General features: G+C 45.9%; 1 protein-coding gene and 1 long non-coding RNA gene across 2 annotated transcripts; one reads left to right on the top strand and one right to left on the bottom strand.

Annotated features, from left to right (window-relative positions):
- Window positions 1-478: 478 nt before the first annotated feature.
- LOC139641800 (uncharacterized) lies at window positions 479-3,966 on the bottom strand. The gene is made up of 3 exons (XR_011694988.1): window positions 3,622-3,966; window positions 2,184-2,507; window positions 479-634 (listed from the first exon to the last, which is right to left on the bottom strand). It is a non-coding gene; the product is annotated as an uncharacterized lncRNA (long non-coding RNA).
- Window positions 3,967-4,202: 236 nt separating this feature from the next.
- On the top strand, window positions 4,203-15,739 carry LOC139641777 (importin-13-like). Its single transcript, XM_071516366.1, has 21 exons — window positions 4,203-4,597; window positions 5,281-5,406; window positions 5,653-6,302; window positions 6,831-6,971; window positions 7,071-7,212; window positions 7,621-7,787; window positions 7,929-8,049; window positions 8,187-8,334; window positions 9,658-9,839; window positions 11,873-11,899; window positions 12,076-12,210; window positions 12,400-12,546; window positions 13,130-13,210; window positions 13,379-13,516; window positions 13,640-13,736; window positions 13,815-13,867; window positions 13,957-14,023; window positions 14,390-14,448; window positions 14,660-14,749; window positions 15,177-15,358; window positions 15,618-15,739. Exons 1-21 carry the CDS (start codon window positions 4,529-4,531, stop codon window positions 15,712-15,714), a joined length of 2,919 nt encoding a protein of 972 aa, XP_071372467.1. The 5' UTR covers window positions 4,203-4,528; the 3' UTR covers window positions 15,715-15,739.
- Window positions 15,740-15,747: the final 8 nt, after the last annotated feature.

Genomic DNA, 15,747 nt, shown 5'->3' with positions numbered 1-15,747 from the left:
AATTGATCTCAAATCTTATAACTTCAGAGTGTTTACTGCCTAAAACAGTTTATTCAATATGTATGATACATTGTATGTATTACTCCATACTGTCTATCTTTTCTGCTGTCCTAAACTGCCTGCTTACTTGCAAACTGAATTGAACATATAGCTGTTGTCAGGTGAAAACTGTAGATAAAGAACATTTAAGTTAAAACATGAAACATTTCCCTGACAGTGACAATTTGGCAAATGAAATTTGTAGCCTACAGCAGAGTATACAGACAGATGCCTTAGCTTAATATTAATAAATGACATATACACGCCAGACACTCCCTTTTTTCCATCACCTTACCTTCATCTCCCACGTTAAGCTCAGATGGGACGTCCTGATGTGTGGGCCCAGCAGGGACGCGGGCCGGGGCAGAGGTGTGAGGGCGGCATGAGGTGGGTGGCTGTGTGGGGGCGGGGGTCAGGGCTTCAGACAGGGGCTGGGGACCGGGGGTTGTTGTACCCTGGGGTGACGGGGTGGAGCGAGGAGCGGAGGTGGGGTGGGGATCTCCGGCCAGGAGGGTGGTGCCATCGGGGGTTGAGATGTGTCTCAGTGGGGTGGAGCTTGTTAGAGTGGGAGGGGATGAAGGGCTGTCTGGTGCAGCTGAAAGTGGGGAGACAAGGACGGAAGTATGCAGTGTCAGTTTATAACAATACAAAGATCATTTTTCTACAAGCTACAATGATGAGAGTCAATACATACAGTGGCCAGTTTGTTAGGCACGGTACACCACCCCGTAACCCCAGTTATTGTTTGATTGAACATTAGAATGGGTAAAACATCTCGGTCAGAAATGGATGCCCGGGGCGCCCTGGTGGCTCACCGAGTAGGGCGCGTACCATTTGGCTCAGGCCTTCCCGCAGCGACCCGGGTTCAAATCCGACCCGTGGTCCTTTGCTGCATGTCCTCCCCTCGCTCTCTCTCCCATACCTTCCTGTCTCTCTCTCACTATATCTCTCAAATAAAGCATAAAAATGCCAAAAATAAATCTTTAAAAAAAAAGAAATGGATGCCCTCCTTCACTTTTCATGCAGGATAGAATGAAGGATTTACTGAGATTTGTGCCACAAGCAAAGCATCCGGTCAGTGGCAGGTCTGCAGGCAAAGGAGGTCAAAGGAAAATGTCAGGGATTGCGTAAGCTGACAGGCGGGGCCCAAAAAGTTAAATAACAGCAAAGTGCAACAGTGGTGTGCAACACACTGTTCATCAGGTGATAGATGGTCATTGTATACTGTATGATGCTGGGCCGGGTTTTAAAAGAACATCTAAAAGAACATCAATTGTCCTTGTTCCATTGACTTGCAATACAGCAAAAATGAACTCACTGTTCATAAAACAAACTCACTTTCCTGGTCACATTCCAAAAGTTGAATTATGAAGTAATTAAAAAAGTAGTCGGTGATATAATTTGGAGCTTTTCAAGTGATGAGAAACTCCCGACCGCGGCCTCTGCCAAGCGACGACCTGCACATTACGTCTGCAGGGAAAGACAGAGAGGCGATGACAGCAGCTAAAGAGTGGGCCACAGAGAGTGTGATCTGGATTGTGTCATGTCACATTGTGTGTTATTTCTGAGCTGCTCAAAGAGGCGACATGCAGACACAGCCAACAGGGGGGAGTTATTTTTATCTGATCTGTAAAAGGGCACCTCTTAAGTCATGTTGCGACACACAGACACAGACACAGATACGCACGCACACACACACACACACACACATACACACACACACACACACCTTTTAACTCAGTCTAGTCATCCCAGGCAGACATGAGGCCACTGCCCTATATATGCTGTTCTATGAGGGGTGTCTGTGTGTCTGTGTCTGTCTGTGTTTGCAAACAGTGCTACTTTTAGTAGGTTGGTTTATTTGAAGACTGATGAGCTACAATGCTCAGGAACATGATCATATTAATAAAGTGAATAGACTGAAATGGAAATCAGAATCAGAATCAGAATCAGAAATACTTTATTGATCCCCGAGGATGTATGTATAGATAAATAAATAAATAAATGTATAGATGAACAACTGATTATGGACAACATGTTGACCATAATTTCCTCTCTGTGTGTTATTTATACCATGTGAGAGAGTATCGTGTTAAAGTGTGCATCATATAAGGGTCTCCACTTAAAAGGTTGATCTTGATTACCTGAGAGATTGGCGGTGGGCTGACCTGGGCTAACAGTCATGACAGTTGGTACAGCTGTACGCTGAGATCGTGTCACTCCGGAGGTGGTTGTGGTCGCCAATTTATTCCTGTATGGTGTATCTGTCGCAGTCTCTGATTGGACTATCCCTCCGGCCTTGGTAATGGTTGTGGCTTTAGTTGAGGTTCCGTCCCAGCCTGTAGGGTCAGGCACCCGCTGTGGGACCTCATCTCCAGCATCCACTGGCAGGACAGGGGGTGCTGAGGCTCCAGCCTGGCTTGGGGCGGCAGCTGGGGTGAGGACGGCAGGCAAAGGGCTGCTGAGACCTTTAGAATAAAGATAAATCCCATTATAGGAATGAAAGGTTACAATTTTTGCTAATAACATAAAGCACATTCACAGTTTCCTTCAAGACTGGATGTGTGACATAGGATTAATTTCCAGACAAACATATCAGAACACGGATATGGATTCAGCATAAGCTACTGTATTTCTTTAATAGCCTATATGTTTTTTATTTAGCCTTCGTTTTACCAGGAAATCCCGCTGACATTCAAAATCTCTTTTCCAAGGGAGACCTGGCCAATGAATGGCAGCAGGGGGCTACACAATAAAACACAGCCTACAATACAGTAGAAAATAAAGTAATTAGTAAGTAATAAGTAAAATAATAATAAATAAGATCACAATTTAGTTCAGAAACAGGAGCACACATCTTGCAGTTTGCGTTTAAATCTTTGTAGAATTAATGCAGTCTTAAGTGTTATTGGCAAAGGTCTTTTCTGATAGTTTATTATCGGTTTGTTGTCTCTAGGATGTTGCCACTTTATTATGTGACTGATTGATTTGGGTTCTGTCCAGAATTGAATGAATCAGGTCAAGGGAGCATTGCCAAGTGGCCAGAGATTCTGTCATATATCAGTTTGACAGCGGTTTAATTAGGTCTGGTAATTAAGGAAATGAGATAACCTGAAAGGTCTGAATTACAAGTGCATTTATTATGCATGCAAGAAAGTATCCAAGACATAAAACAAATGGAAAACATCAGGTCTATTCTTTATTAACGCCTGGGTGGTTGGTGGATCGTAGGACCGTAGACCAAATGAATAATGAGTATATATAGATTAAATTTAGATCAATACACTGGGTGAAGAGTGGAGATAACCTGTACACATCATCCAGTCGAGGTGTTGGGTCTGGGAAGCTAATAAGGAATCTGCACACCGTTTATACGCTAAATGACACAAATGTAGCCAACAGTGTGCGGGGTCAGTATCAACTTTCTGTAACACACTGCCGAGAGCATCATGTGCTGAATCAATAACGAGGCTCTCTCACGTCAGCAGGATGTCAAGTCTTACCACATCACACACACACACACACACACACACACACACACACACACAAAGAGACAGACACACACCGACGATAACACCCTACCTTTTGTCTGCGATGAGCCGGTAAGGACCACCAGCGCGCAAAACACCAAATTAATTGCAATTTTCATCTCATTCGCCGCGTCCTTCCCCGGAGATCGCAGTGAAAATGGACCGAGTGCGCCCTTTCTCCACACCAGCTCCGTTCTTTGCGGGAGATCGGGGTTGTTTCCGTTACGTTATTTGACAGGGCACATCATCAGCGCTAAAAATATCCTGAGGGAGTCGGGCAGAAGAGAAGTAGGGGTGGGGCTGCATGGCAGGCGGGCGGCGGCGGCGGCGGCAGCGGCATAGAGACGGTCCTTATTCTAATGAGCAAAGTGCCACCGATCCCACCGCCAGTACACGTTTCACTCTCCACCTCTGTGTTTTCCCTCTCAGAACAATTCACTTGAGCATCTTTCCCTCTGACAGGCATCATCTCTTTAGCACTCGCAGTTCTCCGCCGCGCAGGCTTGGTGGCGCACTCCGCTCAGCTGTCGGTGCGTCAGATGCGCAGTTGTCGGTGCGTCCAGGCGCGCCTGTTGCAGCCACAACGGTGTTTTCATTCACGCTGCCGGCTCGCTGCGAGTTTACCATTTGGCTTTAGAGGAGTTTAGTCAGTGATACTTGCACAGCTGCCAGATCTTTGTTCATAGTGATGTGAGACAACAACTTTTAAGTCCCCGAAGAGGTCAGTATTTCGTCACGCATGAGCGCACTGCCCACATACAGTACAGTAGCAGCAAGATGGACAGCTGAATGACCCACCTCGTCCCTTGTCGGTGTTCTTTTACACTACTGGACAGTGAGCGCTCGTTTTATTCTATTTATTTATTTATTTTTGTACCAATCAGGCTTTAATTTCTAAAGGATAGCCTGGGACCACAGGAGGAAACCTTCTAATTGTTTGGTTTCACACGCTGCGCCAGATGGAGCCTCCAGCCAACCCGGGGGAAAGCCCGGTGGAGTTGGACTTATCGGTGGAGAATGTGGAGTCGGTAAGTTGTCACTCAGCGAAAAGCCACTTTACTGTTTATTGAATTACAGATGCGGCTTCCGTAACAGCTTTGGGAAACGCTGCCGCTAAACTGATTACGTACAACCAAAACATAACCAACCAAAACCTAATATTCACATTCATAATTCACAATTGCTGGATATATTTGACACAATAAATCGAGTAACCGTGCAACAAATGAAAGGCGAAGGGCAGCGTGTAGCCGATATTGTAGTTCAACACAGGGTTTTTAGGCTTAAGGACGTTTTGTAACATGATACCAGCTATAAGCATATGCTGTCCTAATAATAACCATCACCATGTGCTCTGGATTAGTTGCCATGACAACACATTTTTTTTTTTACCCCTTTCAAACAATTGGTCATCCACCTCTGTGCATTTGTATGGTGCTTGCTGTGATTGCGGCTCAGCAAGCAATTTAAATTTGCTCTTGTGCAACTGATTGGCCACACAATCAAAATAGCCAATTCCCTGTAGCCTATGTCAGCTTGTTGCATGAGATAATACCTTCATGCTTGTACCATGCCTCCAAAATCAAAATACTGAAACAGAAAATAAAGGGTCATTCATTGCTGATTTTGATCATGATTTCTATCCACAGCGACTCTCCTTATCAAAATTCACATGCTGTTCACACGCTCCTCCTTCCCTCCCTCTCCTCAGGCTCTCTACCAGCTGTACTATGACCCAGACATGGAGCATAAGAATGTGGCCCAGAAGTGGCTGACCCAGGCCCAGACCTCTGCACAAGCGTGGCAGTTCTGCTGGGCCCTGCTCCACCCTGACAAGGTCTGCTGCTTTCTGTTCTCTACCTTTTTCTACTGTCACCTCCTGCAAAAGAAAGTACATGATGTGCTAAGGGATCTTGGGCAACGTTGTGGTTAAGATAGATAGGGTTGGATGTCAGTGTTCACCCAAAGAATGCTGGTTGGCGCAGCAATACACGGGGAGATGCTGGATATTTCATCTATTACATCTCTTATAACGTCTGTATTGTGTGGATCTGTTCCCTGTCTCGTTGCTCTGTCATAACAGCTCCCCGAGATTCAGTTCTTCGGCGCCAGCACCCTCCACACCAAGATCTCCCGCCACTGGAGCGACCTCCACGCGGACCAGCACCAGAGCCTGAAGATGCAGCTCCTCACCCACATCTTACACTTCTCCTCGGGGCCCAAAATGGTGCTGACCAGGCTGTGTGTGGCGCTGGCCTCTTTGGCTCTTAACCTGATCCCGCAGGCTTGGCCCCAACCGGTGGCAGAAATGGTGAGAGCGTTCCAACCGGAGAAGGCCGAGCCCGAAGGCGGCGCGGCCGGCTCCGGCGCGGCGGCCGAAGAGGACCCCCACGCCCGCTGCCTCGCGCTGCTGGAGCTGCTCACCGTGCTGCCGGAGGAGTTCCAGAGCAGCCGGCTGGCTCAGGCCCGCCGCACCCAGCTGAGGGAGGCCCTGGCTGGGGAGTGGGCGGTGGTGTGTCCCCTCTTGCGTCAGCTGCTCCAGAGCCAGGACTCCCCCGACCAGGTGAAGGAGAGGGTGCTGCGCTGCCTGTCTAGCTGGCTGGGGCTGGACGTGCCGCTGGGGGAGAGCCAAGGACTGGTCCAGGACTGCTTCACCGCGCTGTCCAACCCGGAGCTCTTTGACACGGCCGTGGAGACGATCGTCAACGCCATCTCACAGCCTGACTGCCAGAGGTGAGGTGTAAGCTGGAGCGCAGTCGTAACATCTCACAACTGTGGAGTGTGTATGTGTTGTATTTTCAGAACTTGTCAGAGTCAGAAGTTGGTTGATGATTAAAGACCCCAGCAAATGGCATCTTTACTTCCTGGATTTGATGCATTTCCTGTTGAAACAGGATGTTGGGGGCGGGACATAATGCAGTGAGGGATCATTCAAAAGTCTAAACCACTGGAATATCAGTCAGGGAGAGAAAGGCAGTTTTATTTGATGGGAGGGGTGCGGAGGGGCGGGATTGTTCAAAAACCTGATGGTTTTGTTGGTTAGAAATTTGTATTTACAGTGCAGCATGAGGAAAGATACTGTGTTTTCCGGTAAGTAAAAGTAATGGCAGTTCATTTCATGGAGACTTTAAATAATTAGACTTTTGTGTGTAGCATTAGTCATAGTGTGTGTGTGTGTGTGTGTGGGTTTGTCGGTGTGTATGTATGCATACATTTTCATGCTGCTTGCATATGTGGGAGTACATAATTACGTGTGTGCAGGTACACTGATGCTCTGGTGAACCTGATGCCTCTAGTGCTGGGTCTTCATGACCAGCTGAAGGCAGCGGCTCAGGATGGAAACATGGAGACCTCACATGGAATCTGTCGCATCGCGGTTGCTCTGGGGGAAACACACTCCAGGTACACACACACACACACACACAACCTCATCCTATAACCTGGCTTCACTATTGGGCTTTTTTGAACTATTTCTTTCTTCAATGTGTTTATGTGTGACAGGATTTTGTTGGAGCAGGTGGAGCGATGGCAAGAATACCTGGCCTTGGTCAACATGATTCTGTTCTGTACTGGCATCCCTGGACACTACCCGGTCAGCGAGACCACCAGCTCCCTTACTCTCACCTTCTGGTACACTCTGCAGGTATGGAGGCTGCATTATGTTAGATTGGGAATGTGTTAACAGGTTCAGAACACTCCCTGAATCCTTCTCAGATTTCCCTTTGGTGTACAGATAACTGTTAAGTTTCCCATGGTGGATGTTGGTTTTAATTTCAGTTGATTGCGGTTTATTCATTTCGAGTTATTACACAAGCAAGTGGGGATCCTTGTGTGCATATTTGTATGCCACAAAACTGGGGCTTTATGATTTTTTTTGTATGTACATCAGATGATTTTACATTTTTTCTTACTTACTTACATGTCTATATGAGAATTTAATTGCATGCAACCATGTCATTGTGCGTCTTATTTGTCTTAAAAAACACAGAGATCAGCACTGCTTCTTTAATTTGTGTTGTAATGGTTTGGTTGTTATTCCTCCCATGTTCAGGACGACATCCTGTCGTTCGACGAGGAGAAGCAGGCAGTTTACCTGCAGGTCTACAGGCCAGTCTACTTCCAGCTGGTGGACGTGCTGCTGCATAAATCCCACTACCCCTCGCAGGAGGAGTACGCCTCCTGGTCCTCTGACGACAAGGAGCAGTTCAGAATCTACAGGTAAGATGGGGACTCTGACGGCTGTCTTTAATTAAGGAGCTCTAAAACCTGTTTGGTTATTAACATCTAACTGGTTCTTTTACATTGAGCTTTGAATCGTATCTCTAACTATGTGCTCCTCTGGTTGTTTTTGCATTGCAGAGTGGACATCTCCGACACTCTGATGTATGTGTATGAAATGCTGGGGGCAGAGCTCCTCAGTAACCTCTATGATAGGCTGGGCAGGCAGCTGATGGACCCGCAACAGTCAGCTGTATGGCAGGTAATGACATTCCCAGCTCCCATCGGAATACTTAACTGAACTGGAGAACATGTCCAGTAACTCTGTCTGCCTACCTGTTCCAGAGTGTTTCCTCCTCTTCCTCTCTTGACCTGTCCCCACACCTTTTCCTTCTCCAGGACACCGAGGCGCTGTTATTTGGCTTCCAGTCCATAGCGGAGACCATAGATGTGAACTACTCTGATGTTATCCCCGGCCTTATAGGCCTGATCCCCAGAATCAACATCAGCAACGTCATGCTGGCTGACACAGTCATGTACACCATAGGTAACCTTTCCAGACATCTGCTTCCCCTGTTTACAGTAACAGTGTCAGTCATCTCTTCCCATATCTCTCTTGAATCCTTTATTCTTTTCCTATTTCTTCCTCCCACCTCTCTTTCCCTGTCCATCTCTCTGAACCTCCTCTCTTTCTCTCTCTCTCTCTCTCTCTCTCTCTCTCTCTCTCTCTCTCTCTCTCTCTCTCTCTCCTCTCTTGCACTATCCCTCTGACTTACCTCTCCCACTGATATACTGTATATGAAGTCATAGATTCAGCCCTCTTTTCATTCCAAATACACACAAACAGTGGTAAACGCCTACTGGCTCTTCGTCAGGTCAAACTTGATGATGATGATGATGCCACACCCCTATATTTAGAGTAACAGCCCATGATAGGTTGACACATAGGTTAGAATATCACTAATATAATATTCTCAGAAGATATAAGAAATGTTGGCATATTGTTTCCTGCAAAGTTACTGTGAAAATCAATATACAAGCAAAATATTTACAAAATAAACCATAGTGTTAGTCTAGTCTTACCAATGTAACCAAAGCTGCACTGGCATTTCAACAGGTAAATAACATTGGCTGTGGCACAAATGATGATGCCCTTGAGGTTAAAAATGGTGCCAGACTGGGGATGGGTGAATGTGTGACATTTAGAAGTAAAACTGCACTGGGCACAGCATGCACATCTGTAATTGCCATTCTGTGTTTGGGATATAAATGTACCTGTATTAGTTCTGTGGGGAGGCAAGTCATCTGGTGAATATTAGGAGGGTGTTTAAATACAAGGAGGTGGATCCTTGAGCGCGAGTTGTGAGATAATTTAGGGTCTGTGCTCACCGAGTGCCTCTCTAATTCGTGGTCCCAAAGCCGAGTACTGGAGGAAACAAAGGGGCTAATTACTGGGACATAGGTTGCATGTCATTTTGGAGACACTGGTTTTACGTAATGTTGCAAAACCAGTTTCAGTTCATTTGTATAACCCCTCTTCCTGAACCTTGTCTTTATGATATCTGCCTGCTTCTCAAAGGCAGTTTGTCAGCTGCAGACTTTGCGGATCCTGCTGAACTGACTTATAGAGACGCTTTATCTCAGAGAAAGTGGATGGAAACGATCCATTCTGACTAGGTTGCTGAGGGAAATAGACAATTACAAGCATAAGAATGTGGACTATCTTCTTTTCTCTTTTCATTCCGAAAATGAAGCCTGAAGTCAGTGTCACAACTTTCATGTTCTAGCAGCCACTGTACTTGTTTCTGCCTCTTTGGTGGCATTTTGGATATGCCCTTTTACTAGCTCCATGAACTGTCCTACCCTCTAGGATCCCTGGCTGAGTGGCTGGCCGACCACCCGGTGATGCTTGGTGGCATATTACCCATGGTGCTCCAGGGCCTGGTGAAGGCGGAGCTGTCTGTGTCCAGTGTGTCCACTCTGAAGAGGATCTGCCGGGAGTGCAGACAAGACCTTGGCCCCTACGTCCACGACATCATGACAGTGTCACAGGTCAGAGAGACAGCTTGGTTCTAGATATCACCGTGTTTATAGCTGTCTTAAAGGTGCTGTGTGTAGTATTCTTAAACATCAATACAGAACATTATTATCATATTAATTGTGATACCTTTGTGTGATTTCCGTAAACAAATGAGACCATGGTGGAGTCGATTGGTTGCCTCTGTCTCACATCAGTGGTATTCTTAGTGCTTCTCAAAGGCCACAATTAAGACCACATTTCCATGAAGCCCATTGATTGAAAGAGCATGAAAGAGCATGATTGATTGAAAGAGCTGACGTCACTCAATGTGCATTTGCTTTCTCTCCGGCTTTACCGAAGAGGATAAATATTTTGGAAGTGATTTTTCCCTCGGCCTCTCACTCCTTTCACCATCTGCCATCACGAGAAACTCTGAAAGCTTTAGCTCTGTTTTTGCTGGAAGAACAGCAGCTCACTTGCTGTTTTGTGCCATAAATCAGTCTCCCTTTCTGCCATAAAGTAATCCAGCAGATGAAATCTGACCCGATGGCATACAATGTAAAATGCAGTGTAGAGGCCGGCAGAGGCTGCCAATGTTCTCAGCAAATATAAGTCTGTTTATGATAATTATACTAATGTCTCAAAATTATGGTAATGACTTATTGATGTTAAAATGTTACACATAGCACCTTTAAGTGTGTTGTTATCTTTGGTTTCTTTGGTTTTTCTATATTTGGTTTCTAGAGTAAAGTTTAGTGTAAATGTGTAAACTTTGTCCAAATTTGACCACATTACTCCAATCCTAACCTCCCTTCACTGGCTCTACCATCATATCTATCCGACCTCATCATCCCTTATATTGCCCCTCGCGCCCTCCGATCGCAGGATGCTGGCTACCTTATTGTCCCTAGAATCAAGAAAAAATCAGCAGGCAGTAGAGCGTTCTCCAACCGAGCTCCCTATCTCTGAAACCAGCTACCTCTTACAGTCAGGGAAGCGAATTCTGTCGAAATCTTCAAATCTAGACTCAAAACCTACTTATTCTCGCAATCATACGACCTACCTTAGCACCGTTGGCTTGGGCTCGACACAGTCTATTCTCTTACCCTAGCCTAGACAGTATTTATATAGAAATTTGCCGTTGGGAACGTAGCATAGGGCTGCCTCCTGGTTACACTGAGTCTAATCATTTTCTATCTGATGTCTGTATGAGCGTGTCTGTGCCCAAATACGTCTGGGTTTTGTGCTGATTCTGCACAGCTCTCTGTGTGTGTGTGTGTGTGTGTGTGTGCGGCAGGTTTTTCTCCACCCTTTCTCAGATCCCTGTGCAGTCTTCTAGCTGTCAGCAGACGGGCACTGCCCCCACTCTGATGGTCTTCGGTGCTGGGCTTAGTCCCATCCCTGATGCTGCTCCAACCTATCGTGTCTCTGACCCTGTGTGTTGTGTGTGCAGCTGTTTTCTCCCCTTCCTCTGTACGTGTGTGTGTGTCTGGGTGTGTTGTGTGTGTATTTGCGGCTTCCTCTCTCTCCTCTTCTCCGACTCCAGTGCAGTGTTCTACCTGGCAGTGGCGGGTGCTGTCCTGGCTCTTCGTCGTCAGTGCTGGCCTTGCTCTTCCCTGCCGCTTCTCCTTCTTTTTGTTTCTCTCTGTTTTCTCCTGTCATTATTGTTGCCCATGACCCTGTCAATGGCTGTCCTGGGGGGGGGGGGGGGGGGGGGGGGAAATCCCTATTTGCCTCAGCCCGCCCAAGGTTTCTTCCAAGTTTTCCTACTAAGGTTTTTCTTGGGAGTTTTTCCTTGTGTGCATTTAGGGTCTAAGGCTGGGGGTTAGGCTATGTAGAATAGGTAGATTGTTTGTCTTGCTAAATCTGCTCTTGCCTACCTTGTGTTTTTCGCTAGGTTTGTCCTACATAATTTTGTTCACCATTGATTGTGTTTAGTTAGACCTAGCTAGACACATTCTCTGGAAAGTCCTCTGAGACATGCTTGTGATAAAGGGCTATATGAATAGACTTGACTTGACTTGGCTAAACTTACTGAAATTTGTATGTTTTTTTTTTTCTCTAGGATGTACTAGTAAAAGAAATCCATAAGGTCAGTATACAGCCTTCAACACTTAACAGTTCCATCTTACTCTGGAAACATGAGCGCACCAGCCTTCTCTCTGATGACAGCATTTGATATATGTGTCTGTATCTGTATGCATGTCTGCGTGCACCATGTGTGTGTGTGTATATGTGTGCTGTATGTTTGTGTGTGTCTGTGTGCAGAGCAGCCAGTGCATGTGGCTGATGCAGGCCCTGGGTTTCCTCCTGTCTGCCCTGCCAGTAGAGGAGATTCTGGGCAGCCTGCACTCCCTCATCACCCCCCATGTCCAGAGGCTGGACACACTGGCCCAGCAGGAGGTAAGTCAGACTGTGTAATTTATTGCTTTATTTCAGTAACAACCCCAACACTACAGGCAGAAGCTGCCATTTAAAGCACATAGTTGCTTGAAAATTCAGTTATTTCATACTTTTGACAATATCCCCACTCCTACTTTCTTAACAGGTCCCCTATATGTCTGACCCATCCTCCTCTTTCTCTCTTTACAGCCCAACCCCACTAACAAACTGTCCATTATCCATATCCTGGGGATGCTGTCCAGTCTGTTCACCACTCTAGACATCAGCAGACAGTCAGACGGCCTGGAGGGGGCAGCCACCAGCAGACACACACCGTCCCAGGCCACACACAACCCGGTAAGCCCGGGTGCTAGACTGGTGGAGTGTGGTCACTGCACTTTGCGTGGCTCCATTGCTGTTGGTGGTGATAGTGCAACCTGGAAAACTCCTCCTGTCAGTGGCTGTGAGTAAGACCAACAAGCACAATGTGCGAGCGACTGAAATAGCATTGAAGTGGCGGGCCAAAGTGAAGTAAGTTACATGTATCACCCAAATTAGAAAGACCAACCAGCTGCATCCCATTAATAAAATGTGACTTTCGTAGTATTGTATATCTCCATGAACACGGTTACTCTAGTGTCTGTCTATCTACTGTTACCTACACTATGCTTGTATACTATGGCAACTATCTTTGGGATTGGTATGGGAAAAAGCATTATGTTTCTTCAACTGTCTCCCAGTAGCAGGGTATAACCCTGCTAGTAGGGACATTTGTTTATTTCCCCTCACATTGGGCCTCATTCATCAAATTTCTGAACATGTAAAATGTTGAAATGTGCTGAAATGAACTGAAATGTATGTAAAGACATTACAGCTCTTCATACAATTTTGTGTGTACATTGCCTGACAAATGAGGCTGAAGCTGATTTCATATTTTCAGGTTGTGGTTGTGTTGCAGCAAGTGTTCACACTGATCCAGACCATCCTCAGCAAGTGGCTGGATGACTCAGAAGTGGTGGAGGTAGGAGGGTTTATACTGCTTGCATAAATATGTCCTTCACATATGTGTATGATGTTGTGCAATGTGTGTGCATGTATGAGTTTGCGTGGGCGGATGAGTGTGTCTCTGTGTGTGTGTGTGTGTGTGCTTACTGACTCACACTCTCTCACAGCGCTCCTCCTCCCCCAGGCAGTGTGCGGGGTATTCGAGAAGTCCGTTCGAACCCTCCTACATGACTTTGGCCCCATGGTGGCCCAGCTGAGCGAGATGCTGGGGCAGATCTACAGCGCCTTCCCACAAGCCTCGGCTCTGGACCTCGCGCGTCAGGTACGCCTCCGCAGTCCGGGGCCCGAATGTGTTTTTTCAAGGTCGAGCGGTCGGTCGGCTCAAAAATCTGTGGGAGAGTCTGTCCGTGAAATACTGTATATCCGTCATTCTCTGTCATTTTAGATGGTTCACATATTTGCTGGAGAGGAACACCACATCTCTTCCATCAAAAGCCTCATTGAAGTGTTGACATCCGCTACTCTCGCCATCTTTCAGCAAGGTAGTAAAGGGCCAAAGACAAATTAGATACATTTTTAGTCAAATCCTTGTCTTTGCTGATGTTATGTTAATTGTACAGGCCCGAGGGATCACCCTGATATTGCAGAATCATTTATGCAACTTCATGCTCAGGTTGGTGTGACTATACATGTCCATCTTTATACAGATCTGTGTCAGACAGACACATTTGCCTAACCAGTTTGTATATTTTTCACCTATAGATTCTTAAAAGGAAGCCTGATCTGTACCTGTCTGACCAGTTGGATGTTAAAGCTCTGTTTTACTGTGGTGAGTATCACTACATGTACATGGCATTCTGGCACATTTACATGGAGTACAGACATGACTTACTCATTCATAGCATCATTTGAAGATCAGTGATTTCTGAGAAGCATGTCAAAGGAACTATGAGAATGAATGGCATGGCATGAGTTTACCCCTTCTAAATTTGTCTGAGGCTATCTGTGCTATCAAATTCAAATTTTGACCTTGCTAAGCTTAATAAAGTCTTTCCACAAAAATACCATGCTGCATCAACTTTTCTCTCAAAATCTTTTTTCTTTTTCTCTGATCTTGAAAATCTGCCTAGAGCACCACTGTTGTGGTGAAGTAATCATTAAGAAATTTTCTTTTTATCTTCTCTCCTTTGTCCAGGGGTTCTGTCACTCAAATTTCCAGAGACGCCCACGGTCAAATCTGCCAGTTTGTTCTTTGTGAGTTGAGGCAGGAGCATGCAATGTTTCTTAACAGTTAACTCCCAATTTTCTACAACCAAAATGTAAAAATATAATAACAACCACACACTGCCTCTGCTTTCAAGTTAAAGAAGCACTTCATTTAAATGTAACACCGCAATCTGTCAAACACATAATTTAAACTCATCAATTTATACACTCTTTGTTATTTCTGCCCCGTCCCTGACAGACAGAGTTGTTGCCTCGCTGTAAAGACATGCCACCTATTGGGGAAGTATTACAGAGGGATGGAAAGCTCCTGACAGAGACCATACTCCAGGTGAACATGTCCTGATAAACCTAGTGAAGGAATAGGCATGACACGATATGGAAACTTCATATGAAAATATTTTTCTTCTGAACCGCCCTGCTTTTCGGCGTAATGGGATATCAATAATTTATAACTAAGATGATGTTGGAGATGAACACCCACCCACTAGCTTTTATGAATTGAGGAATGAATGCAGAACTATACGACCGCATCTGTTTAACAGGTCTTGTGGTAAGATAGCTCCTATCCAGCTTGCTTGTATATGATTATTAGCCAGACTACTGGGCTTTTCTGTCTCAAGGAATGCTTACTTACATATAACAGATGGAACAATAGCACCATATGAAAAAGTCTAGTGCAGGGGCTCTTCAAGGTTTTTAGCCTGCAATCCAAATCCAAATCAAAGTCGCAGCATCTCTCTTTGCTCCTGTGGCAGGCGGTCGGAGGCGGCTCCCCCCGCAGCCTGACGGAGCACTTCTCTGAGGTGCTGCTCAGTCTGAACAGACACTGTCCGGCCCTGCTGTCCCAGTGGCTGAAGGAGACACTGCAGACCCCGGGCTTCCCCTCTGCCCAGGTCTCCATGGAGCAGAAGGACACCTTCAGCCAGCAGCTTCTAAGGTACTATTCAAACTATCAGTACTATCAGTGGCTGATTTGTTAAAAAGGGTTAACCTGTCCCAGGAACTGGTGCCGTTTAATCCTGAAACTGAAACCCCAACTTTCCAACTTTTCTAATTTTTGACACTTTTTTGACACTCAGAATATATATATACCCCTTTCATCCTATTTGAGGGCATTAATATCAAGCCTATTTGATATTACTGGTGTAGGTGACATGTTTTGATAAACTATATCGATCCCCATTTCTTCCTCCCAGGGAGCAGACCAACAAGCGTCGCGTTAAGGAGATTGTGAAGGAGTTCTCTCTGCTGTGCCGAGGCCTGCAGGGGACGGGATTCTCCGCAGATTACTAGCCTCAGCTCCCAGCTTTCCCTTCTGACTTCTCC

This window comes from Centroberyx affinis, unplaced genomic scaffold (assembly GCF_046629955.1).
Source record: "Centroberyx affinis isolate AG114_WGS23_722 - 3 ecotype Tasmania unplaced genomic scaffold, CSIRO-AGI_Caff_v1 ptg000400l_1, whole genome shotgun sequence".
In the NCBI taxonomy this organism is placed as follows: Eukaryota; Metazoa; Chordata; class Actinopteri; order Beryciformes; family Berycidae; genus Centroberyx; species Centroberyx affinis.
Note: the sequence above shows the minus strand (reverse complement) of the source record. Positions and strands in the feature narration are given on the sequence as shown.

Coding starts and splice junctions, on each gene's coding strand:
- LOC139641777 (XM_071516366.1), top strand. CDS start 4,529: ATGGAGCCTCCAGCCAACCCGGGGGAAAGCCCGGTGGAGTTGGACTTA. Junction 11,900..12,075: donor TAGTAAAAGAAATCCATAAG/GTCAGTATACAG, acceptor GTCTGTGTGCAG/AGCAGCCAGTGCATGTGGCT. Junction 13,211..13,378: donor ATGACTCAGAAGTGGTGGAG/GTAGGAGGGTTT, acceptor CTCCTCCCCCAG/GCAGTGTGCGGGGTATTCGA.